Source organism: Monomorium pharaonis, chromosome 7 (assembly GCF_013373865.1).
Source record: "Monomorium pharaonis isolate MP-MQ-018 chromosome 7, ASM1337386v2, whole genome shotgun sequence".
NCBI lineage: Eukaryota > Metazoa > Arthropoda > Insecta > Hymenoptera > Formicidae > Monomorium > Monomorium pharaonis.
Window position 1 is genome coordinate 15,899,139 of NC_050473.1, and position 27,383 is coordinate 15,926,521.

Genomic DNA, 27,383 nt, shown 5'->3' on the forward strand with positions numbered 1-27,383 from the left:
AATTCCTTTCGCGAGCAAAGAATCTAGTAGAACGCGAAGTTCTTTTCGTTCCGCATATGACGGTCTATTAAGAGAAAAGTGAAACGGTTTGTCATCTTTTAGTCTCAACTTAATTTCCGCATCGACAACAGGTTGTTCTGGCCTTTTCGGTTTAACATACTCTTCGATAAATAATTTCTTTATCGCTTTTTGTGCCTCTATGCTTACGTCTTGATTTATATTTAATGCTTCACACGAATCTTTACGTGGTTCATTTACGCGAATACTTAATATTTCTTTAATCACTTGATCTTCCAATGCTTTATCAGACGAATCCCCCTTCTCAAAGAATAATTTCAAAACATCTCGACCGATTACTACAGACGCTTTCATTGATCGCGCTGGTACTATTAACAACGATACGTTTTTCTGTACTCTATCGTCAAGCGTGATTTGAGCGGTAACACGTCCCTTTACTTCTAGCGCACTATCGTTTATTCCGCGGTATCTATTATCTTCCGGCACTACCGGTATAACTAAACTCGGCGGTATGAAATCATCTTTCGCGAAACTGACGGGACTACCCGTATCTAACAAAGTGTCAAGCTTTAAATTAACTACACAATTATTGGCTTCGTCACTTATCTGATAGTCTACTTTCCTATGGAAATCTCCAACTTCTCCACTGGACACGCTGTTGACATCCGTCTTCTCCTCGGCCTCGTCCTTGTTCTTTCCGCTTTTCGCCTGCTCCTTCGAGGGACACTCCTTTGCCTTGTGTCCCGTTTGAAAGCACTTGAAACACGCTCCCTTCTCTCGTTTCGGCATCGGGCACTTGACTGCTATGTGTCCTGCTTGATTACAATTGTAGCACTTCGGATCTGCTTTTCCTTCTGCGTCACCGTCGTTCTTCTTGCTCGAACTCGCCGCCTTGACCGTATGTTTATTAGTGGACGTCTTCTCCATTTTATGCGGAGTCTTGTGATCGGAGCTCAATGAAATATTTTCCATTGCTCGCAGTAAAGATTCTTTGTTAAGAAACCGTTGCATCATTGCATGATACTTGATTGATTTGACTGGGATACCTTCTATCAAGTAGTCCACTATCTCGTCTTCACTTATCGGTACCTTATTTGCCAAAATAATCTTCTTATGGAAATAATCAGCGAACGTCTCGCTTGACTGCCACGTCCGCGCCTCGAATTCCTTCCTCAATGTCAACTTCTTTTCTCGTTGATCATACATGGCTTCCATGCGCACCAGTAATTCGTCGACTGACATGGAAAGATGTGCAGGCATTGAGTGAAACCATTCGGCTGCATCACCTGTTAATTTTGCTCCTAATAGCAATTTGGTCATGTTATCGTCTAGCTGATACATTTGCTTCACTAACATCAGCTGTTCCTTCCAACACTGAAAAAGGCCTTTTTTTCCATCAAATGGCGGTAACATTTCTTTCAAATTTGACAAGCTAACCTTAGATGTCATCAAATTTATACCGTTACCTGGCGTCGTTTGCAACGTAGCACGCAAATGCTCATTTTCTCGTCGCATAAATTCTAATTCACGTAACATCAAATCTCGTTCTCTTCTCGCCAACTCAGCTTCTCGTGCTTCTCGGTTTCTATTTCTCGGTATCTCAGATTGAGGCTCAAACATCTGCTCATCCGGTTCGGTATCTCGGCCTGTCGTTACGTGCGCCGCCTCTCCGGAATCTGTTGCCGTCGTCCTCACATCGGTATCAATGTCGTCCATCCATTGACCGGAAGGATCTGCTTGATTCAGTCTCGAAATTAACTCAGCTTTGTTGCCGGCAGTGCTCAAATTCATTTGCTGCAGCTTATTCTTCAACGCCGCTACCGTGAACACATTCGGGTCCTTCATCTCGGTATCGTCGATCACACATCTGTTCCTTCTTATCCTGCGTAGCTGCTGCCCCAGCGGAACTCAAATTATCGACCTGGTTATTGACCGCGTTCAAAATCGAAATCAAATTATCGACCGCGTTATTGACCGTATTCTTATCAGCGCCACTCACTCGCTGAAACCTGCGTTGTTACCGACCGTCGCGCCGTTTCTTGTCGCTAACCTTCTACGACGCACACACTTGCAGCCTTGCCGCCAAATTTCTTCGATGCTTCTCGAACTTTTGTACTGCCGAACTTATTCGCACAGCCTTCTAATTCACACTTATGCGTATCTCTTCCTTCGAGTCTCGAGCCACTCGAATTCACACGCAGCAGAATCGTACGCGACGAATACGTCTCACTTATATCCTTCGCTTCGCTCGTCTTCCTCGTAACCGATGTCCTTGACCCTCAATTACGATTTTTTCTTCGCCGTTCCTCAGACTTGTCCTCTTGCGGTTCCTGCTCTCGACCTTTCCCGAACTCCTCTCGGTTTTGTCGTTACTTAGCACGGTTGTCCGCGTCTCGGTATCTTCGGTATTCGGCACGCTTCTTCCTCGTTAATATCACACGGATATAAATCGCTACTGAGCCACCAAGCCACTCGAGTCAATTAATTAATGGATCTAACGAACTTAATCCCACTTCTGAAAGTTGTAAGGGATAGGATAGTCGGATGGCTGGCACAAATAAAATACGCACTTGGTTATGAATGTTTAATAAAAAAATGATATCGCTGCGTCAGGACAAGTTTCCTGGCCGCAGGATCGTGGTAGACTGCGTGCACGGACGCGCTCGTTCGGCACCGAAAACAAACGAAAATCTATCGCCTCTCAGGGACGACTAACAATGGTAGCTTTACCACGTTCTTAAACCTATCTTACATACTACAAATTCTAATAATGAAAGTAACTGTCATTAAAAAGTTAATATTCAGTTTTATCTAGAATTGTGTGCCAGCCATTTGTAATTTAAAAATAAAATAAACTTTCCGATACTGACGCATTATTCATATAATACATGTTAAAGCTTTCCATCAATTTTTAAAATTATTATTTGATCCTTTTTAATATTATTACTTACATATCTTGTAGATCCCTTCAATATGTAATACAGTATAATAATACTGTGTCTATTAATAAATGTATCGTTGACTTTGTCTTTTTACTTTTAACTTGGGTATATCTTTAAAGGTTATTTATAATTTGCACTTGAAAAATAAAATTTGTAATATATATATTCAAGTAATATTCAATAATTTTTGTGCTTATGGTAATTTCTTATTATATAATGTGCTTTTAATATAAAAATGGATAAAATATAAGGAACAAAAATATTATTTTCTCATACAGATATAAGGTTATCGCAGAATATAATTACATTTTTGTATAGATTTAAAATCAAAAAAACGAATTGAAGTTTTCATAGACCTTGCAATTTTTATTTCGTCTCATTCGCAATAATAAAGTTTCTCTTCATACGATTACGTTGTTTAGATTACGTAATCATATCAGTTATAATTATATAAGTCACGTTATACAAAAGTTCAAAATTGCCACAGAATTTGCAGTCAATAAAAAATGTGTATAGAATATCAACATATTACAAAGAGACAAAAACTCTAGAGAAACTTAATTGATTCATTTGAAAAGAACTTGAAGACGACGAAGGATTAGCAAAGCGCATTGGCAAATTTCCATCAGCGAATTAATACCAACGTTTTAATGCGTCTCCGCTAATTCCTTCCGCACGTTTCTCGGTTTTCTCAAATTCCCGTTCGCGATTTGTTACATTCGTGATGTGTCTTCGCTTTCTTAGTCTGTCTAGCAACAAGCGGGACGCGGTCATGGACGAAATTAGACGGACAGCGGTGACTTACTCGGCCGACTGTATTCTCGTATCCGGATCTCCTTCGGTATCGCTTATAATGATTCACTTGACATGAGCGGTGTGTGTGTGTGTGTGTATGTACGTGGTGTGTGTTTGCAGCTTTCACAAACTATAATAAACGGTTGTATGCTGATCTAACGCGATATGAAAACAGAGATAGATTGAAGAAAATGCAGCGATAAATTTTACACAAAATTCACGAAATAAAAATAACCAAGTCATATCAGATTAATGTTAAGTTAAAGTTCATTAAAAAGAGAAATTTTATTAATGTAAATAATTAATTATTGAAGTTTGTTTAAAGAATATTTATTGGTAAAAATAATATAATATTATAATATTTACAATATGGACGATATGCAAAATGTTTTATTTTAAGTAATACAGCAAATTATTTTGAAAAGAAAGAATTTTTGAAAAAATGTTCTAAATAAAAATAATTATAAGACCTATATACATACGCGCGTGTGTGTGTGTGTGTGTGTGTGTGTGTGTGTGTGTGTTACGTGGAATAAAAATAAATTCATGTTTATTATTTTCATGTACAAATTAAAGCAAAAGGTTGTAGAAAAAGGGGAAATAAAAAACCTACGCAGAAGAAATGAGCAAGAGAGATCAATTCCTAGATAGGCATGTGAAATGTAAGCACATAATTAGTAGTAAACGAAAGGAAGAGAAAGAGAGCTTGTGTTATATCTATTATATCACAGGTACAATTTCCCGTTAGCTTGATAATTGATTACAAGATGTAAAAGTAAACTGTTAAATTGTTGGACTGAATAAATTTACCTATTATAATTTTTATGGTCGCATTGTTTATCAAAAAAATGTAGCAAAGACTTCAAATTTCTATGAGTTTCTATCGTGTTCTTATATATAAAAATATATGTCATTATTTTATGCGCATCATGTTTTCAAACAAAAAGTTGTAGATTATTCACATGCATCTCGCAGTATGAATATCACTCTTTATCTCCTCGCAATTTCCAAAATTTTAAGACCATCACTATCCACGATGCATCTATTTTGAATACGATTACTTATAAAAAGATGAGCACGCATCTTAATAAAAGTGTACGTGATAATTAAAAAACCGTTAGACTCAATATCATTTCTTCCTCTTGCATCGTGTTTCTAATTGGAACAGAATTGATATAGTTGTTTTCGAATGTCATATACCGTTACTGCAATTTCTTATTTTATCTTGAAGCGTGCAGGAAATCATAACACCCGTTTCAATATTTTTTCCGATATCTTGATAACGCGACAGCGCATACTATGTGATTATCACATGTTGCTGAATGAAGAGTTTGAAAAGTAAAGCAAGTTAGAGAAAAAAACTTCATATATAAATAAAAACAATTTTATTATCTCGCAAAAACATAACAAATAATCTCTTCATTCTAATATTTAATTCGTTGTTAAAACAAATATTATTTTTAAAATTATGAAAAAATTTATAACTAAACCATTTAAGATATGACAAATCATTATTGATACATTGCGTTATAATTGCCTGATTAATTGCTGTCCTCTTTTAAATTAGTTCACATTGGAGGATAGCTATTCTTGTTCACCTTAAGAAGTGGTTATATATATGGAATTTAAAATTAGCCATGGATTAATTTCATGTGTTATTGGCCACGCGGTGTAATGGCACGTATGTGGTGCATTTTGATTATCAAATTTCAAGTTTCTCATTTCTTTCATCCGTAATAAAAAAGTTTGCACATACACATACTATAACGCAAAACTGCATCTTGGTTTGTCGAATGAGGCACTTTTATAATAAAATATGAAATAAAATTATTTATTTCAGATTTTATTATAAAAGTGCCTCATTCGACAAACCAATATTATATATTACTTCTTTTATTTTTTTAGATGTCTCTTACAAACCAAAATTTGAAATCCAAAAAATCAATTTCAATGAAAACGTTTTTATAACATTCTCATTGCAACATTATTGTCTAAAACTATCCCAAGACTGATTGAGTAGATTCATTATTGATCAAAGTAAATAAAAAATTTCTGTTAGCTAATTCATAAAAACGCCATGGAATTATAAATATCTACAATATTATTAATCTTATTGTACAGGTATAATGTTTGTTACTTTTGCACTGTTTATATTGCGGCTTGGCATTCCAGTGTGCCAGTCTCCAATAAGTATATTAATACGCGTATGTTGGTCATTACCGGTTTACCAAACGTGCAGGCAGCGTGACTACGGATGCAAATTGCGCGGTAACGTTATGTACACATTCGTAAAATCTTTGCGGAGCGGCACGCAATAAAATAAGCGTGCGGTGGGCGCGTAGCAAAAAGACTCCGCTGATCTCTATGTCAGTGACATGACGTGAGTGACAGCTGCGGGGATTCATACGGCCCTGAATTGCATGTCTCTACATGCAAGATTTCAAGGTGGCATACGAGAAAGAGAGAAACCGCGGCAAAGAGATCTGAAAGCCCGGAGAGGCACGAAGAAATGGCGAAGGAGGAAAAGAGAGCCTTGGAATGTTCGAGAGAAACCAGCGGGCAAAGAGAAGAAAGACGGAAGACTCGTTTCAAGAAGAGAACGGGACGAAGCGAACATGAGAAGTCGAACGGAAGCAAAACAAGAGGGAAGATCGAGATTGCATCGTCTCTTACACGGACGAGTTAATATGTGTAAACTTAGACACGGTGCTAACGCGAGAAGGAAGTACTGGCGTGTGTTAAGTTAGGCCCTACATATTAAAATTCAATAGTTCTGATATGAGTTTCCGTTTCATTTTGAAGAAATAAAGAGTTCTCTGTAATTTAGAAAAAAATTCTGTTGATCAACGGTTTAAATTTGATCTAAAATTTCGATAAGGTGTTAGCACCCCATTTTTTAGTTTTAATTTCCGACTGTTAATCAACAGAACTCTTTTTCTAAACTACAGAGAACTCTTTATTTCTTCAAAATGAAACGAAAACTCATATCAGAACTACCGAATTTTTAGGGTAGGAGGCTAACTTAACACACATGAAGTACTGTGTCTTTTTATTAAGAAATGACGTTGCAATCTGCAGGAAAAAGAGTTACACGAAACAAGAGGTTCAGGCCGAACGTCGGCTACGGGCAATTCGGTCGAGAAAATTGGCAATGTACATCATGAACTTGCATAATACCAAGCTAAACAGAGAGAGAGAGAGAGAGAGAGAGAGAGTAGGGTGAGTGGAGGGAAAGAAGGGAGAGACGACGCGCGACGGAGGAAGCATCTCTATTGCACTTGCAATGCGACGGAAAAGGAGATGATATGACACGTGCACGCACACTGACACGCGTGTCTCTCGATGTGCGGTGCAGTTGGAAGCGATAGGCACGAGGCGTAACTCGGTTTTTCCTTGACATTAACGCCTATAATGTGCGTAACATTCAAGCGGCATGTATTGGTGCGCCACGCTTATCTTATCTAGAATGCAAGATCGCTCGCTCGCTCGCTCGCCGATGCAACGTATTGGTGCGCGCGAGCTCGTGTACGTACGAATTACGCGAGGTCGTTCGGTCATATCCAGCGACATTCTCGATTCGAAGTGGTTTTTCTTTCGTAATACGCAATGCACACGACGCAAATTCTCTCGTCGTTTAGTCCGCGATCCAATTAAAATTTTACCCTAAATTCGTGGTTCCGTCGGATATATTTTTTTATTTACGCATCAAGTCCAAAGATAGCGGAGCGTTGTGAAAAATTGTTTTATACAAAATATTTTTCACAACCTCATGTATTTTACACATTTTAAGTTACACGATCTTACCACCTCGGATTTTAAATTTTAAACAGAAACTCATTCAATCTTATTTAAAGTTATATATTTATTTAGGTACATAAAATTCGCATCTATGAGTTAAGAAAATTTCTAAATGATATATTCACGTACCAATTAGAGTTAAGATTACCTACATGCAGCACGCGTGAATTATGGTTTCAAATTAGAGCCAGCTTAGCGGACGTCGCGGAAAGACGGGAAACGATCGCGTACGTACAAAGTGCAAGCAAGGACGAATACTATGTGACGTGTAAAGCTTTTTTTAGATAGTATTCTCGACGCTGTAATATATTTATATACGCAAGGCCATTGCGCGTTTCCCTTCAACTGTATTTCATTATAAATACAAAATTTATCTTTTATTCACTTTTTTTTTCAACTTTTGCAAAAGTCTGATGAGATCTTGTAAATTGCAAGTTTAACATATGTCTCTTCGTAATGAAGTTCTAAATATAACTTTTGTTTATGTGTATTTATAAAATTTGTATGATACATAATATATGTCAATGCTTGTACAACGACAGTAGGACGCGAATGTTCGTTACGCTGTGCATAATACGCACGTGCATGCAACGTGAATCTCACGAGTTTATCAAGTAATGCGAATTAAATAATGATTCTCGAAGCTACATTCACAAACTCAGAGCTGAGCTTTGATGCATTGTATGAATATTGCGAAGATAGATAATATCCACTCTACAAGTACAAATAAATTATACGTCTAAGATAATTTACGCACATTATATATGCATTATTATGCACATCGTGATAAATAATTTATTGATATCAAGCGCGGACTCATATGATTTCTATCGCAATTAATGTAATTAAGTTTTCCTTGGTGCGAAAATAAGCTGTACGCTCTTATTAAATACACGATACTCGCATTCTTGCTGTTCTAAAGTTATATATAATAGTTTTTAAATTCAAATATGAGCTCGAGGCATTTAATAGTAAAATATACATTTCATGGTCAAATCAACAGATGTTTACAACGCGAGATTTATAGATCGTTTATTTTTAATTTTTTCGTTTTAATAAAAAAATTATTTTTTCTCTTATAAGATTTTTATGTATAGAAAAATATATAATAAAAATGTAAAGCGAGATCGAATTAAATTGAGTGGAAAATTTCATTAATATTTTTTTGTATAAATAATTAATATTCGTTTATTTCTCTTGTATAATTAGAACGCAAGCTTTCTATTTCTTGTCTTACAAAAAATTGCCTTTTGATGTAAATATGAGCATAAAAAGAAATAAATTTATTGGTTATATATAAATGAATTTGGAATTGATTTCTTTTTTTATCAAATCTAAATAAAAGTTTTTTTATAGTGAAAAAATATTTTTAGACATAATTTCCCCAAAAATCTTACTACTGCAATACTATAAGGATTATAATTTCACATCTTTATCAATCCTTATAAAAATATATTTTTTAATCATGATTTAGCAACTTTTGCTCTGTGATATTTTCCTTAAAAAAAAAGTTTAAATCAAAACTCGGGTGATCAAAACGAAAAAAGGAGGGAGACCGGAGCCGGACTTAAAGGCCCCGAGAGCATAAAATGGTAAACGGCCCTTGCACGCTGGAGACATAACAGCAGGCAAGCCGATTTATATGCGCTCCTTAACTCGCGCGTGCACGCACTTTACGATATGTAAAACCACTAGGACCAGCATTGTACGTCAGTGCTCTGTCGTAAAACCGGCCGTCCGAATCGCCTCAACTTTGAAAGACTTTCGAATAATATTACAACTTTTGCATCACACATGGCCATTCACTTTCAACGCGCATAAGGGGTTGTATGTGCAGTGCAAGACATGATTCCTCCTCGCTTTATTTGTCCCTGCTACTTTATTCGTTTCGTTGTTTAATGCCTTTTTTATATATGCTTTTCGATATCTTAAAATTATTTTATGTGTAACATTAAATAAGCAATATCTTTTTAATTTATTATGTTGAAGAAAATTATAAATTAATTTTTTAATGTAATGATCTTTTGTGTCAATAGAGTTAGCATTTTAATTTTCTATTTTTCAAATATTTTTATTTTATTTTAATAGAATCTTTTATATTTAAAACTCATAATTTTTAATATCACTCACAATAAATTTTCTTCCAGTTTATAAACAACATTTCAATATTGCGCGAAAAAGTATTTTATTTAATTCTTGAAGCCCATAAATATTCTTGTCAACTTTTATTTTAACCTGAAAATATGTTTATGAATGTTCAAAGATTCTTTTAATCACTTTAAATAAATAATGAAAAAGTAATAGAAAACGAGATACCTGTGATTAAGTATTTCTTGGGTATCTGTTCCGTATATTGTACCATGTAGGTTAATTTTCTGTTTAAATAATGTAAAAATTATTCCCTATATTAAATCATTTTACTTTATAATTGTAAACTAATTAGGAAAATTTATGTGAGAGCATTTGCGTATTATTACTGCGCATTTCCCATAAGGATCTATAATTTGTTACTCATTAATCCTCCTTTAGATAGTAATTAATATGAATTAAGCTAACGGTCAGAACGGTACAACTCGCGAGAATTCTACAACTATTTTACTATATCCAGATGATATATCCATATTCATATATATTCTTTTTACAAATAATATTTTAATAAATTGCGTCTGTTCGCTGTACGTATGTCTCTAAAAAGGATAATAATATCACCATCGAAAAAACCGGTAATCTCAAGGAAGAATGCATGTGCTCTGTAAGCTGTTTGCTGATACACGCACAGTTTGTCGCGGTTAAATTGCAGAGATCAAGTTAAAGAATAAAAAAGGAACAATATTAAAATGATATACTACTGAAGACACATCACAAAACACATCGCTGTAATGGCATGTAAACAGATGATAAGTCGCAATCGTTCACCTGCGCTTGCAAAAGCTGGTTGTGAAATATGAGATTTCGGTTAATTTATTGCATCTTAAAAGGAGCGAGGATATGAAAGAATTAAAAGAAAAAAAAGTATCGCTTTAAAATATCGTTTGATGTAAATAAATTTTGTTTCGTGCATTGCATTATTCTTATGTTGCACTTATTATATTTAATTTAAATATAATATTTTAAATCAAATATTATCATACGATGATTCGTTTGAATGGCTGACCTATAATGTATTCGAAGCGAAACTCTGATCTTAATCCAACGACGCTAATAATTAAGGAAAAATTAAGAATGCGGTTCTACGAATCTTTCGAACTTTATATTTGGCGACACTTCGACTTGCGACGGAAGAAGGTAACGTCACGTAATTTTAAGGCGACCGGAAGTTATGGCGATTAAGTAAGCCAGCGAACACGCAGCTGCGAATCCTATTTCTGAGCACGTTTGAGCCGATAATACTCTGTTACTCGTAATATCTATCGCGTTGAAGTTACTCCCTATATGTCTTGTATATAACTTTAACTTTTTGTTTTCTGCTCGTACTTTGCGTCAACAATATTGCATGCGATTACCGATTTTCGAATTACCCATTTACATCCATCACAGTAGGTTTGAACTTAATAATCAATAAGATTTTGTAAACCTCTTCCTAATTTGATATACCTCTTTTTATTTATTTTGTAAGAAGTAATGTTATAAACCACATAAAAACATTTCTCATAAACGATTTCGTTATTCACGTATCGGTGTTTATAACGATATGGCGTTAAAAAACCGCACGATTGCGGACACCTCTCGAGGCGAAAGGATCGGGCAAAACGAGCGTGTACGCAAGGCTATGTTGTTGAATGTAATTTACGAGGCAAGCGATATTTTTATGGCTGGCTTACGAGTATTCTCTATGTCGCTTGGATTCATCTTCCAGATTGCATCTGGAATAAATCATTCCTATCGAGTAGCGTCGTATCCGAAAGGTCGCCAGCTTACTCGCGCCTCTCTGGTCTCACAAGTGTCACGTAACATTAAAGCATTTATAATATCTTTAATTGATAACGATTATTAGAGAGAAACCTCTCAGAGTTATTATGAATTTCAAACTTATGTAACTATACTCGATTGTCTGCATCATTTAATTTCGGATATGTTTGCCATGTTAAAACTATTATACATATAAAAAATTTAAGCTTTTTCTCCATTGATAACTTGTGCAATAATAATGTAAATAATTCTATTTCAGTCTTATTTAAATTTTTATTGCAAAAATATCTATCACATTATGTGATAAATGAGTATCTATCTGATTGTAGTTTGGCAACAAGAATATTTGCACTTTATATTGCAAGAAAAAAAAACAGTCAAAGCGGTATCAAAATATTAATAATAAAAGAAAAAGATTTTTTTCAAAGATTCAGTAATTACTAAATTCATATTTGCTTCTTAATAGACATCCATCTTTTTGCTATCAATTAGAATATTTTGCGTCCACAGTTTTTATTTCCTGTCTCCGCAACAAATATACCTTTTATAATGTTCATCGTTCGATATCAAGTTATCATTCTTGCACGCCTGTTGATAAATGCACGGCCGATATCTACATGAATGTGTCTCGAAAATTTTCTCACTTACAGAGTGATTTACAGACAAAATACTTCTTGATAGGAATAAAAGTGCATAAAGAACTATAATAAATCTTGAGAATACGTGTAGTTTGTTGATAACTGTATCGTTCGCCTAAGGTACACGGCGTAAATATTAGAGTGGCCGATAATGTTTCGGACGTGCATTCAGTGCAAAACACCGAGACGTTATATTGTTAAGAGAATTGTTATCCAAAGCATGACCGTCATACCTATTATTGATGAATCTAAATCAGAACTGGATGAAATAAATATTTTACATATTTAGGTCAATAAACGTATTTCAATATTTTTTTTCTCAAGAAAAAACAAAAATTAGGATTTTATATTTTATCTTGTTTTATTCGGTTTTAGAATTTTATATTATTGTTAAAATCGTATTTTTCTTTTATCGCAAGTGCAAAAGTTATATATGTAGATTCATAAAAAAAAAAGATTATAAATCTCACAAGCACGTGTGTCGCTACTATATTTATATCAGATGTGTCAGGGAACGAATTATGCAATTGAAATTTTGTAATTTCTCAGTCCAAGATTTACGATGGTGTAAACTTTAACTATGATTATATGCCGCAAGGGTAGTAATAATAGACGTAATCACTGATGTGTCATAAAACTTAGCTTTTAAGTATCAGAAGCATCAAATCTTTCCAAGAGAAGAGAGGAACGTGAGCTAAAATAAGTGTGCAGATGCAGCCTTTAAAGTTATGATATGTGATAGATGCGTTATAAATCGGCCTGCATCGAGGATCAGTAAGGATACATCCTCGCAATCAAGCAACATGTTGAACCGGTAATTATTAGGTTCAAGTGAGAGTACTGTCGCTTCGCGAATTGAAACTGTCACATAGTCTTCAGCGTATAATAAATTCTGCAATCTTGCGCATAATTCACGGGATAATTTCCAGGTACCCTCGTAATCAGTGGACAAGAGCCTGCTGCAATTAAGTAACTTGACGTGTAATTTATGTCCATGTCAAAATTTACGTTTCAAATTAAAGGGTAAAAACATCATACTAAAGAGTGAAGCTATTTCGAGCGATAAATATTAATTTTTATTCTTTTAGATCTTGATTTTGTCTGAAATTGATTTTAAAAAAATATTAAACATTATTAAATAATCTTTAGAGCTCAGTTAGTATTAACTTTGCGATGTAGGTAGATATGAGTCACCTTTCAAATGCGCCCGAAGTGGTGACTTTTAAAATAAAGTATTGTACACAATGGATGCTTTCCATTTAATGACACAAGTCAACTCTTGATTTTATTGCAGTGCCATTTCTGCTTTCCATTTGTGTCGCAATGTATGGATTACACAAATCGACTTCGACTAACTTTCGATGAGAATTGAACAGAGTTGTCGATGCTTTTTATTTAACATATTGGAATTAACGACTTAAACTTTAAAATGTCACACAAATGTCGACACAAGTCATGTAGAAATGAAAAATACGCAAAATCATTTCATTGGCTATAAACTGATCCTTCTGTGAATACCAAAGATGTATTCGAGCAATTAAAAGGGCAACTAATTTAGGTCGCCTATAACTTTATGATGCCTGTAATTTTATACCACGAAGAAAGCTCAAGGCAAAAGAAAGAGGCTCGACAATAAGCGATTCATTATAACTATCTAACGAGAGTGATAATAATTAAAATTATATTCTACCAATTAAACAGTAAAAGCACACAAAACAACCGTTAAAAGAGATCGCATTTATGCAATAAATCGTTGTTTCATACTTCTTAAAATTTTCAGAAAATGCATTTTGGAAAATCAGTTATTTTAGAGAATTTTAAATTAATTCTGCCTGTCGAATATTATATATTTGACAAAAATATATTTTCAAAATCTCACTTAATACCATAATATCTTGAGATAATTTATTGAATGTTGTAATCAAGATCAAGACAACTAGGAGATACATGGTTTGTATGTTAATTAAATCTTCGATATCACAGTGAATAAAATTGTTCTTTTTTTTTTCTTTCAGTCATTTATGAAGACTCATTGGCAATCCAACAGGCGGCATGCTGTTACCTCGCGCCACCAGTTGTTCCACACGAGGAACTTTTTGGAATAAGATCACTACATTATCCATTCCAAAATTTTCCAATTTGGTCCACTGACCGCTTATCAATATTAGCGGCAAATACATTTTCGTTCCCTGAAAACTCGCTTAAACCTCCCGCTGAATCCTCTACTGAACCTTTCATTGATCCTTCTACTGAACCTTCATCCGAACCTTCTGAATTTTCTACTGACCATTCTACTGAATCTTCTACATATTGGTAAGTCTATTTCATTTTTTTTTTTTTTAATTAAGTGTTTGGATCACAGAAATAAGCTTTAATTACATATTCAAATTCAGAAACACAGAAACTTATATCTTAACTGTGCTTCATAAGAGGGATGATGAAATCGAATTCGATATAAGCGTTGTATGAGAAAAAGATTAGTTTTTCGGTTTAAAACATAAATCGCAGTCTCCATTACTGCCGATGATCTTCCTTTGTTTGGATCGTTGAGAGTTCGAGTCGTAATCGCAAATCCGGTGCACATAAAATAGATTTTAAGCTATAAAATTCCCTTCCTTCAGAGAGCCACGCAGACCGCGGCGTTTAAATCGGCAAACGGCTGCTCATTCTTCTGGCTCGAGCCGCCTGTGTTCTTATGTTGTTCTTTTACTTCTTTCTTTATCACTAGATCTTTTCTCCCTTTAAATTCTTGTTCTTTTAGCATCCGCAGTTATCGAAAACGACCATTTTTTTATTCATCGCGCTAGCATAATCGTTGCGTAATATTGTCAGAGAAAATTTACTGATCTGTCAAGAATTGTAATCTGCAGTAGCAATCGCTTGAAAAATTATAAAACATCAAAACGGTAAATTTCTTAATCAAGTCACATCTTCTACAGCAAATGATAAACTATATAGCTTTTATATTACATTTTCTACAGAGAAATCTTTATTAGCATCAATTTTGCGATTAATTTCATCAAAGCATTCGACCAAGATAAAACGTGTAGGAGCTTAAAAATGCGCCTCACCTCTTCGATTTTAACAGTGACAAAATACCATAAAAAATTGAATTTATGAGTGCTGACCAGTTTTCTTCGTTCCTTGTTCACGACGATACTCAGTTATCGTCCTTATTGGACGATTTGGAGAAAACAGCTTTGCTATATGTGAGAAAGCAGAACTGAAACCCGCCAATCGGCTATCAAGGATTACGCGCGTTGCCTCAAAGATAAGCTCTCTACGGTATTTACATTTAATTCGCTCTCATATATTTGCTGGCGTCTCAAGGAGATTGCGGCAGATCTTGATTAATTATTGATACATTTCAAAGATTCCCGCATTTCGTGTAATTTGTATTTAAATAAACTTTAAATGCATGTGTATGTGCGTATAATATATAAAATATATAAAAAGATTAGTCATAAATTTATTCAGAAAAAAATAAATTCTAAATTGTAAAATTACAAGTTTTCGTACATTTCAATTATTAATTTAATTACATTTTAGAATCGTGTTAGTTAATAGTTTTATTTTTAGATATTTGCTAAATTAAAATCACGATCAAAATACTATTAGATAAATTTGCATTACTTTTTCACAAAATTTATTGAAAAAGATCAATTTCGTGGTATTTATGAACGTAATTTTCTATTATTAAAGATAAAAAAGAAAATAGTTTTCTCACGTATTATTTGACACATCCGTAGGAAATATGTATGCTATAATACAAAGGAAAAGAATAGATTTAATGAAAAAGACAGTTCTTTGAAAGAAAATACCTCACACAAACGGGTCGTTTTCTTTTTTTGATATTACAAAGAGTTAGCCAAAGAAGGTGGCGTGTTAATATGGTCACGAAAGAACGCACGCTACTACATGAAAACACAAGGGAGCGACCACCACAAAAGTTGAAAAGGATAGTTATAAAATATTGTCATCTAAAGATTATGTGATAATATCATCGATATGTTAATATATATTATAGTGCATTTTTACATTTAGATTAGCAAATATTAGTATATTTTTTGCATTCAACTATGTACACACATGTACATACGAATTTAGATAGACACTATCAATATTTATATTTGTTTCTTGCTCTAATTACTCCTCCTTCCCCTCTCCAATCAGATACTCTAGTATTTGCACAACTTCTATACGCTTTAGATATTCTCAAATAATCAGTTTCTAAATTAGGGAAAAAATATAAAATTCTAGAAAAACTTGCACAGTGTAATTACATCAGTTGTTCTTATTGTATGAATTATTTAGAATAATTAATACGCTAAAGTAATATACCATGTCCTAAAACGAGAAAGGAAAAGGGAAAGGAATCTAGATTTGTTCAAGTTCCTGGGGTATTCGTCGTTGAACTCGAGGGAGCATCAACGTTACGGAGCAATGGTGGTCATAAAAAAACATAAAAAATGTACAGCTTGGTAAACGGCGCACGGCGATAGCCGCGATATGAAAATGGAAGCGGTAATTAAAACGTCGGCGAGGATTGTCGGCTATCTCGGATACTGATTGCTTCCAGACCGTGATTAGGGCTGCTGAAAATGAGTCAGTCTCCCCGTCGGGCGCTCGCTCTCCACACTGACTGGTGGACCGAACGATGGAATCCGGTGGGCAACCACGCAGTTAACTTTTTGCTTGCACACTTATATTTTATATGCACATTTTATATACATATGCACATTTTATATACAACATTCTTTTTCAATAAGAGCAATAAGCGACATTGGTGAGAGATCGCAAAAATATCCTCCGAATGATATTTCTGTTGGTTGTTATCACATTTTTGGAGTCACACTCTCGCGGCACAAAGGTTATGACAGATTCGATGTCCCTTCTTGCACATCTGAGAATACATACTCACGCAGCGTGTGATATAAAATATATAATTTCTCTTAATGTTCCTTTCCATGCTGTATTATGAATCGATTCGGCGAAGTATTCTCAGCCTTGCGTGCAGTATACTCATTAGTGCAATTATGTACTTTAATAGTCCTTTCTCGACTCGTCGGCACAAAAAATCGATCGTCGCCGATTTATGTCGCATGTGCGAGGATTCGTGATCGCTTCTAATAGTTGCAACAAGCGTTCGGCGAATCGTCGGCGGGATTAGTCCCGCTTTGCAGTAAGCAGCATCAATGTAATCAGACAGGTCGCTCAGAGTGGCCTTAACGACGGTCGTAAACGCGGCTCGCTTTACAGCTCGGTGGATATTTTTTTCTCTTTTTCTTCTTCTACGGTGTATTTCTCCTACCTCGTCGTCGTCGTCGCTGCTTTCTTGTTCTCCTTAAAGCACCTTTTACGTTCTCGCATTGCCGCAAAGCCGTGGCGCACCCCAGTCTTCCGCTTATTTTGCTCTGGGCATAGTAAACTACTAGAGTTTATGTGACAGATGTTAGAATAAAGTCAAAGTGGTCTCATACCTCACAGAATGTCGATGATCTAACTAAAATTCGCGGATTTATCCTTTGGTAAGTCGTTAATCGGCAAATGAAATCGCGATATTATATTTTACAGTTGAACTTGAGTTTGATTGATTCCCGCGTATTATTAATGTTTCTTGTATAATCACATTGTTGCTCCTATATACTTTTTTAATTCATACCTTTCTCATAACTTTTATTATTCAAATAATACAATGTATTCGTCATGATGTCTCTTCTCTCTTATAATTTTTTTCAAATATCCCATTGTTTTTTCATGCCTCTTTATAAGTACGACGGTAAGAATATCTTTGCCAAATTAACGAAATTATACTTGTTGATTGCAATTCATATACTCTGGCTTCGCATCTGCTGCAATGTCTGCTAGTCATTATAAATAACGTAATTGCTATTACACGTTGACATGCACAGTCCTTTCATTAACGACGCGTCTGTACTAACATCACCACACAATCAAAATTATCGATAATTAACAAGTAGCCAACGATAAAATTAGTGAAATTGTTACGAGATATTATCTCTGACCTTGATGGGACGAATGTCGGCCTTATTCTCTAAGGATGAAGTCGCAATTTTCAAGACAAAGCAACAATTAACAGTGCCGAAGTACGTGAATCGTCACAAATACCGCTTCTCTTGCTCATCATCCTCCTTTTCGTAACCAAGAACCGGGAGCGTTAAGTAGTGTAACAGACCCGGCATCACTGGCAAAGGGAGTTTTACTACTTTCTAACCACAGTCGCGGACTACAATTAAACCTCCATAAACTTCGTCGTAACTTTTTTTAAAAGCGACCGACTGCGCGTTCGCACACGCTCCGTTCGTTTACTCAGCAAAAAGCCCGCCATATTGCATCTCTAATGAAGCCCCGAGACGATACGGGTGTTAACGTCTTCCGGTCGACCCTAAAATCTCCTCATTCGATTATGTCGCTTATTATAGAACTTTCGCGAAAATAAGAATTTTTACTTATTCCGAGACCTACGGTGAAATGTCATTAAACGCGCGTAAAGGCCGTTCGATATTAGTCGCAAGCAATCAATTGCGATTTACGACAGCCAATGAGTATCGAGTTTTCATGTAGAACTCAATGCTTGCGACTAATGTAGAACGGCCTTTAGACGACCTAAAGAAGGCCTGCCGAACAATTATCGGTTATGGGTAATAACAGGTTACACACTTTTATCGCGAAATTTTCGATAAGCAAATTGTCCAAGACAGAATCGATATGCCGAGTTTAGCGTGACACGTAGAAAGACAATACACGAAATAACTGATATAATTCGCGTCGTATAATCCGCCACAAAACTTTATTTTTTGAATATATAAAAGGAGCATTGTCTCTCATGTAGATTTTCCCTCGTAAGCCTTCTTGTCGGTGTACTTGTCAAAAGTGACGTCCTTCAGCAATCACGCTAACGGCTAAGGAACCGTCAAACAAGTTTATTTGGTGTTCGCTGAAGATCCTAGCTGCTCGAAGGCGAAAAGAGTTGAAGAAAAATGAAAAGAGGAAGAAGAAGAAGAAGAAGGAAGATTGAGGAAAGAACCCTGGCAACCCGGCATGCGGGACTTTAGCGGAGACTGACGTTTACGGCTCGGAGCGGTCGACCTAGCGCCAGTAAAACTTGAGAAGAAATACAAGCGAAGTCCGCATCGACAGTTAAAGTCATACGCGCGAAAATACAACCAGGCTTCTATGAAATACGACGTACTTGCCCACCTAACTCTGGTGAGCGAAACCACTGGGGTCCACCCGGGATACGCGTCTCGTTAATGAAGGTGGCCGCGCCTCTTACCAATCTGCGATCCGCAATCGATAAACAAATTCTTTACGCAATGGACAAGATAGTCTTTCTTTAATGAAATTATCGAAGCTTCTTGGAAGAATAAACACGAAATGTTTTTATTTCAAAACGGTGCAATGCAATTCGATTTTTATGCATGATAATGGTGTAAATTGACAAATTAGCACACCATCATGCAAAGAATATAAATAATTTTTATCTCGAATAATCAATTAGTTTATTCAAATATCAATATACAAATTAATAGAATTTATTTTGCTCGCAAAAGTTTATCGGGGCGTATATAATTGTAACATTAAAAGAAAATAGAAAAACAACAATTTAAAAATATTCATGATAAAAACTGTCAATAAAAATGCGAAAACTAAATTGTAAATGCATTCGTTAATATTCAGAATAAAACGAGTTGAGACTAGCGTAAAGTGAATAGGTATTATTTCAAGCTTCCGTAGTGATTTTACGATTTCTCTATCTTTCTCTCCCTCCTGACCACCTAAACTTCCGTCAAGGGTGGTAGCGCGCGAGTGGAGGTGTGACAATTCGCGAAGCACTTACTAGCATAAACCTCCAGCCTCGTCTCGCGACTATTTCCATTTTAGTTATGGGTCTGCGCGTACGCGTTGTATGTCTCCTCCTTATAGACCACATTTATGTCTTCTCGAGCACAGTCACTGTTCGCTTTCAAATCTGCCTAGATCATCCGCCGGAAGAGACTCTTTATAGACAAAAGCTATTCTTCTCGAACACATAGGCCATAGGCCATACGTGAGCGGACTGTTTCCCTTGTCGCGAAATTAAAGTTTAAAGAAAAGCTTAATCCAGTTTTAGTCGTCTTTATAGAGAACAGAGTACTTGCACAAAATAAACGAATTTCGAAGCAAAGTTTATATTACAGTTAGCCAAATTTACATTCTAACTTGTCTGTTGTACTTTTCGACAATTTTAAATCCGCGAATATAGCTTGAAAATTTGTATACGAAATATTTTTAATTATTAATTTTGTCCATAATGTGCGTATGCATTTCACATGCATATTTTAGTTCTTAACAGAATTTCACACACGTATGGACTTCATTTATAACTTCTGTATAAAATTTTATAACGTCTTGAAGTATGTAATTGTTGCAAGATACACCTGTTAATATTTTTTTCTCGTTAAGAAAAGGTAATGGTGAATAATAAAACGCACAGAGAGAGTTTTTTCTAAAGAACAATGCATAATGCATCAATAAGCGCGCTAGCAAATTAAAATGAGCGCAAAATGCTCTCTATTTATAATACGCGGCGATTATCATGTCCTGAAGAACAATATAAACAAAATGCAAATATACAGCAGATATGTAGACTGTGATACAATAAATTCACGTCGTTCGAAGTAACCAATATTGGCTGTCGTGCCATTCGCAGTCGGTCATCGAATATTCCCTGGAAGCTCGTATGCACTTAACACGAGTAGATCCTGCACTCGCCGTAATGCACCGTTACAGATACGTGTACTTAACAAAGTGGTTGGCACTTTGACGAACCAGTCGCTCGTAAAAAAAAAAGACTCAGACGCGGACGGTTAGCCTCGTGAAAACGAGACGACGAATCGCTTACCGGCACAAATCCACGAGCTGTAAAGTGTGAGACGGGAAGAATACGTATTGCAACACGGCCAGGAACGAGCGTAATGCCCGGTCTCGCCCCTGAAACGGCATCAAAGTAAACTGTCGATCGTTAGAGGGATCGCTTTACGAGTGGAAATAATATTCCGAGCGTCGTTAACTGGTTAAATAGGTATAACATTGACGGACAACTACAATTATAATCACCGCGTGCGTATCAATTTCTCTAATCACGTTCTTTTTCGCGTGTCTATCGAATGTATATCTTCAAAATAATTTTCTTCATTGTTCTTTTTTATTTGTCGCTACTCGCTACTTGATGTTTAATTCGACAGTTCAGTTTTGTTTCTCAAAGCGCAAATAATTAATAAACTAGAAAATATTTTATCGTCAAAAACACGTGCTCATCTTTCGTGCACTCTTCTTCGAGATAAATCACTAGAGTTTATTAATAAATCTTTTGGACACGCGTGCATCAACAAACAAAAGAGCCGATTAAAACAATTCTGAGAAGAGGTACGCGGCGTAACGAAAGATCCTTTCAAAGTCGATTCTCTGAGATGTGAACTGGGTCTTTATCGCCACTACTCTTTCGGGACGTGTGTCTACGGGACGTGTTTTACGAGGCGACCAGGTTTTAGTACCGGACGATGTTTTGCTTGGTCAAGCTTTTTAGTATCTATCTTGTAGCGCTCTTTATTTACAAGTTACTATTACGTGTAACAATCGGGTAAAATAAAATCTCAATCGAAATACTACAAGATGTTGCGGCATAAAATTAAAATAACCCCTTGATTTCCCCATTTTCGCGAATTTATATCTTTATTTTATTCATTTTCTTCATTTATTTGTATTTATTTTGTCTTAGATAGATATTTTTGTGATACCTATGTGACTTGTAACGATTTTGAAAATAAAACAAAACTGTACTTTGTCGTTTAAAATGTCACGATTAAAACTACGCCAACCAAGATTAATTCGACAGAAACGTCTGATCTGAGTACCAATGCGTCTAGACTTTCGAAAAAGTCTGTTGCAACCTGCTGTCGTGACGGAGAGGAAACCGGGTCTGCCAATGAGTGCACGTATGAAAACTAAGTCTGGGTTTCATTTGACTGGCTTTACGAGAGAGACATAAAATGGATTTTACTGTCGGCTAGTTCGCCAGTTCTCGAGTTGGTAACATTGCTTTAGCGAACATAATATACTCCTTCGCGTCCTTGTTGCTTCTTCAGCCCCTTTCCCTTTCTCGTCTGCTCTTTTCTCTCTTACCATCTTTCCATAGTGGATTTTGTTTTACGGCGGAGGACATGTACCGCTTGTCTCGTCTCCTTCCCCTTCGCATTTGCGACCCGTCGCATCCTTAACGCATCGCGGTAAGTTTCCTCTCGCGGGTCTTCTGAGAAAACTTCTCGAATGAGAAATATCCCGCTACCAGGTTTAATATCCGCTAGATAAGCCGACATGACGGTCGTTAACTTCTCTCGTCGTTTCTCAGTCGGTTTCTGGCGATTTCCGGCATTCGATAATTTTTTCGCGTTATATTAATGCGGTGTTGAACGATTGGATTGCGAGGACACAAAATCTCAGAATTATTTTAATAGATTTAAATAATAATACATTTATGATAATTTAACTAAAATAACAACTACTGTTTTCACGTTCTAAATTTTTTATAGACAATCATCGCGTCACGAAATTACAGGAAAAAATTACCGGAGTATAGTTGTACACAATAAATTAATTACAATAATAAAATCTATTAGTACATGATGAATACATCAACCATGAATCATTTTTATATATAAGAAATATAAGAATAATATAAAAAAATGTTTTTTTGTTTTGTTAATTTAAGTGTAAAACACGTCCGCAATTTAATATTGAAAAGTGCAAGTTATAAGCGGTGTTAATAAATTTCTTAAACGTGATTAAATGTAAGGTTGTTTTTACGTTGCATGTCGGGTCATGCAACGAACGTACATTTACGTCGATAAACGTTGTCAGTTGCATTAAAGCGATTTACGTGATATCACTGCGACTCTCAAATGGCATAGATACGTCTATACATTTTCAGCCTTTCCTCATAACTGACATTTTAATCGCAGCCGTGACAAATAGCAATTATACATCTTTTTTCTGTTGCATGTAATACACATGATAATCAAAAAATAGTTAAAGCGGCCACAATTAACCTGGAATTATTACTATTTTTTAATGTATTTTTAATAAAAAAACGTAAAAAACATACCCAAGTAGATACCGTTCGCATGAAGGTGATATTGCATTAATCTCATTATATTTTCAAACAAATTATATGCAAACTACTCCGCGTTCTTTCAAACTCAGAAATTGTAGAATTATACATGACGCGTTGCATAAACCTTATTACATAAGACAAGATTAATTTATTAGCATTACCGATTATGTGAATACACAATCTCAACATCAGATAATTGTTATTGCAGCTCATTCGCAATAATCACGCACATTGTTCTTTAACCAATGAATTAAATAAAAATAAAAAGTAAACATAAAACAAAAAATAAAAGAAAACAAAATGTATAATATCGTTTACTTTTTAATTATAGTGTAGTACATATTTATTTCTTATTTAAACACGTCACGCTTATTTATTTTTATTATTTAGCGATTTAATGTAGGAATCGTTTTCAACTATTATTTAAAATAATTAAAAATTAATAACTTATTTATTAAAATTAGAAAAATAGATTTTATAATAACTGAAATTTAAATAAACATGTAATACAATTTTTTATAAGATCTCGGAAATAATCGACATCATTATCATATTGCTTAACGCTATTATTACCGTTGTACTTTGCATCTGTCAATTGTTTTCTTACTTCTGCTTTCAGATCAATCGCCGATAATCATCGCCGTGAATCGATCGCAGTGATCGTAGGGAAGTAAATCGACAAGAAAAACATGTCGAATCCAAAGAAAATCGCGTCGCCTTCGAAGTGATAGAACGGCTGTCGGAACGAGCATTGGACCTGGGCTATCGATCATCGTCAACTCGTTTTGGATATCGTTTCACGAGGTGTGTGGTCAGCATTGCTACATACCCAGTGAATCGAGCAAATCGCAGCCAATTCATGGAGGAATTCATGGAGAAATCGCGAAAAAGTCGTCGTGTCAATTCCACGAGATAGTCCCAGACGTTTCTCGTCCTTTGCTCTTAGTCTCCGATCGGAAAGACAAAATAAAGCTTCGGTAAAATTCGCGTTTCTCTACAATCTCACGATGGTTGACATTATCGCGATCTGCCGCGCTAACGGATCGAACGATCGTGGATTATCATGCGGACCAACAGGATCAGCAAGATCCGTAGAACGTCTCTTCATCCATTTCTAAGCGATCATTCGCGTTTCCCTGGGAGACAGACGCACGGTTGTACACGACCGCCGCGCGTAATTTTCGTTTCGGACGGAACGAAATCGACGGAGCCTGATGTTACGCATGGCGGCGCAATCAAACGGGATCCCGGAGAACGAGAACGCCGCAACATGCCGGCTCTGACTCCCCTGAAGCGGTACTTGCTCGGCGAGTTCGTATCTCGCGTCCTCCTAACGTGTCCGCCCATTTTTTAATTTGGTAAGAACGTGATGGCAAAATGCAAAAACAGCGACAAGCTCCCGCTGCGGAGAGACGGAACGGGCGTCAAGCAGATCGCGAAGAATCTTTCCGATCGTAAGTGACGGTTTTATTCGCTGGTCCTCCCCGACGATGCGTGTGGCCAATTTCGCGTGGACCATGGATGGCGACGATGACCGCGCCTGCAGACGAAGCGCTGCTGGCCGAATTAATCAACGGACTGTAGTGATTTTGACGCTTTATTCATGTATTTGCTTTATTCATATATATCACATACATACTGACTATTGTAAACTGACTATTTTCTCGATTTATATATATTATTAAATGTTAAACTGGAAGGTACGAGACGTGCAAGCACGCATGATCGAACAGGAATCATTAATCACAATTAATAACGATGAAAAGTAAAACATTAATCATCAGATTCGTAAGTTAATCTAAATCCATATTAAAATTCTTTTCTGTGCCGTATACGATAAAGTATTATATTCTTCGATAATTAAAATTTTTTGTCCAAAGATTTACGCATCTGCGCACAAAATCGGTGGATATGTCAGTCGTGCAACGTAGCGCAACCAAATAGCCGCTAAAAAACTGGTCGCACCAGCTTGCGGCAAATTAATTTACAAATAAGAGCATCAAAAAACACTGTCCCTTCGATATGCATTCTCATTCTCTTTTGCTTGCTTCTTTTATCAATGCCCCTTCTCTCTCGGTCCTCTTGCTTCGTGTGAAACATGTTTCGAGCAACAATTTGATGCATAACTCGATCGAATATTACTATAGAATATTTAATAGCTCATTTTCGTAAATAAATTTGCGAGCATGTATGCCAGTCTACATCAAATTTATCATCGTCGTCTCGCTCAATTTGTAAGTAAAGGAAAAATTGAGGAATTAATTCACATCTCAATTTTTATGAAAACAATATAAGATCACCCTTCAGACTTTATAGTTTATATCTAAATTTTATGATAAAATTTTTTTCGATTCGTACATGTAGATATATTTTTCTTAGTAAAATTTTTGTTTTTCGCTTTGTTACTAATAAGATTAGAAATTTTGCTAAAATTAATTTAAGTTTTACACACACACACTCTCTCTCTCTCTCTCTCCCCCTCTCCCATTTACATATATATATATATATATATATATATATATATATATATATATACACATATATTTTCTTCTCTTATTATCATCGTACTAGAAGTTTTTTAAATGTTTTAACAAATTCGTATCTGCATAAAAAACACTATTTTATTTTCATTTTGCAAATATCTGAATGGCGAAGAGAAATTCTCACGAATATGACCACGGATGTAACTCCAGACGATTGACTTTTAATTAACCATCGCATCTCGTTACACGAAATGCACGCACTTCGTGCGATCTTTTTGTTACGTGAGAATCGCGTCAGATGTCCGTATGAAAACGACATGGCGACTTATCGACTAGCGGCCGTTAGCCTATAATTTTCGGCATCCTGGCGTTTATTATCGTAACCCGCAATTTTAGTTTAAGGCAGTTCCGACGTCATTGTAGGTACTGGACGTACAAAAAAAAATGCGACTGGAGTGCAATTGCTTTATCATTTCAAATCATCCGGCAAAGAAACGAACAAGTAAATCGAATTACACGACGTGACCTGTTGCACTTGAGTGTGTTCCGATAGGCACTGCTATGATACACCACAGGTGCATTCTATTCTTCCGCGTAGATTCGCCATACTCCAATGTTACATCCAATTCGTTAAACGACATTCGTAGCGCTCCCGTGAAACTTATAGAATCGCGAAGTGTCAACGTAATGCTCATCATAAACGGCGTACATTGTACTCGCGTCCGTTACGTATCGCTTGCGCGTGAAACATATGCCTATTGTGAATCACGTATATGTATCTGCACGCATACATGTCTCGTCAAATATGTCTATTGTGAATCACGTATATGTATCTGCACGCATACATGCCTCGTCAAATATGCGTACATTCTATATTTTATAAAGCGTTATGCACGACACGTCAAATTCTCTGAGCTCATAGAAAACAGGTGGACACTTTCGCAATTTTCCCACGGTCTTTATTGTCGGAAAAAGAGAAAGAAGTTCGGATTTCTTGCAAGAATTATGAATAAACTATCAAGGTATACACATGGTTATATTGATGAATTTTTTTCCCTTCGTGAGGTATTCGACGATGAGGAGAGAGGAAAAGAGAAGAGAAAGCTTAACTTAATTGTTTTTTAATCGACAATTCTATTAATTAAAACTCTGTTTTCATGCGACAAATTTCACCGATGATGTAACGCACGTCTCGTACGTTGAACATTAATGTCCGCACATCTCGCACGAGATAATCCATAAATTCGGCGGCCGTTAATGCACTTTAAGATACACAATTTAAGAGACAATTTCGACACGAGCGTGAGGTGCTGCGTTGAGACGCTCATAGCAGGTTTGCTCGACTTTGCGAATTTTACGTACTGTCGCCATATTTTTTTAAGCAATAATTTGTAATGTAATCGTAATATATAATAATCTATTTTATAAGTGTATTTGAGTGTGTTAGAGTCACACATCCTTTCACTTTAGATAGAAACATTTGCGCTATTTGAATAATAAATGCGCGCACGTTCAACTCTAAGTGAATGATGAAGTATCAGATTATCGGTGTTAGCAATTAATTTGATCTTTACATACCTATTTTTTTCGTAATATCTATCTTTCTTTTAACTATAAGTACTTATTG

At 35.7% G+C, this 27,383-nt stretch overlaps 1 protein-coding gene across 2 annotated transcripts in view; it reads left to right on the top strand.

The window, feature by feature from the left end:
• Nucleotides 1-25,584, top strand: part of LOC105834127 — a 52,961-nt gene extending 27,377 nt beyond the window's left edge. Inside the window, exons 5-6 of one of the 2 annotated variants that reach the window (XM_036290285.1) lie at nt 14,116-14,413; nt 23,893-25,584. In XM_036290285.1, coding sequence (XP_036146178.1) covers nt 14,116-14,413; nt 23,893 — 299 coding nt within the window. In that variant the 3' untranslated portion in view covers nt 23,894-25,584. Of the gene's footprint in view, nt 1-14,115; nt 19,708-23,892 lie in introns of those variants that run through there. The other variant, XM_036290284.1, reaches the window with a different exon arrangement.
• Nucleotides 25,585-27,383: the final 1,799 nt, after the last annotated feature.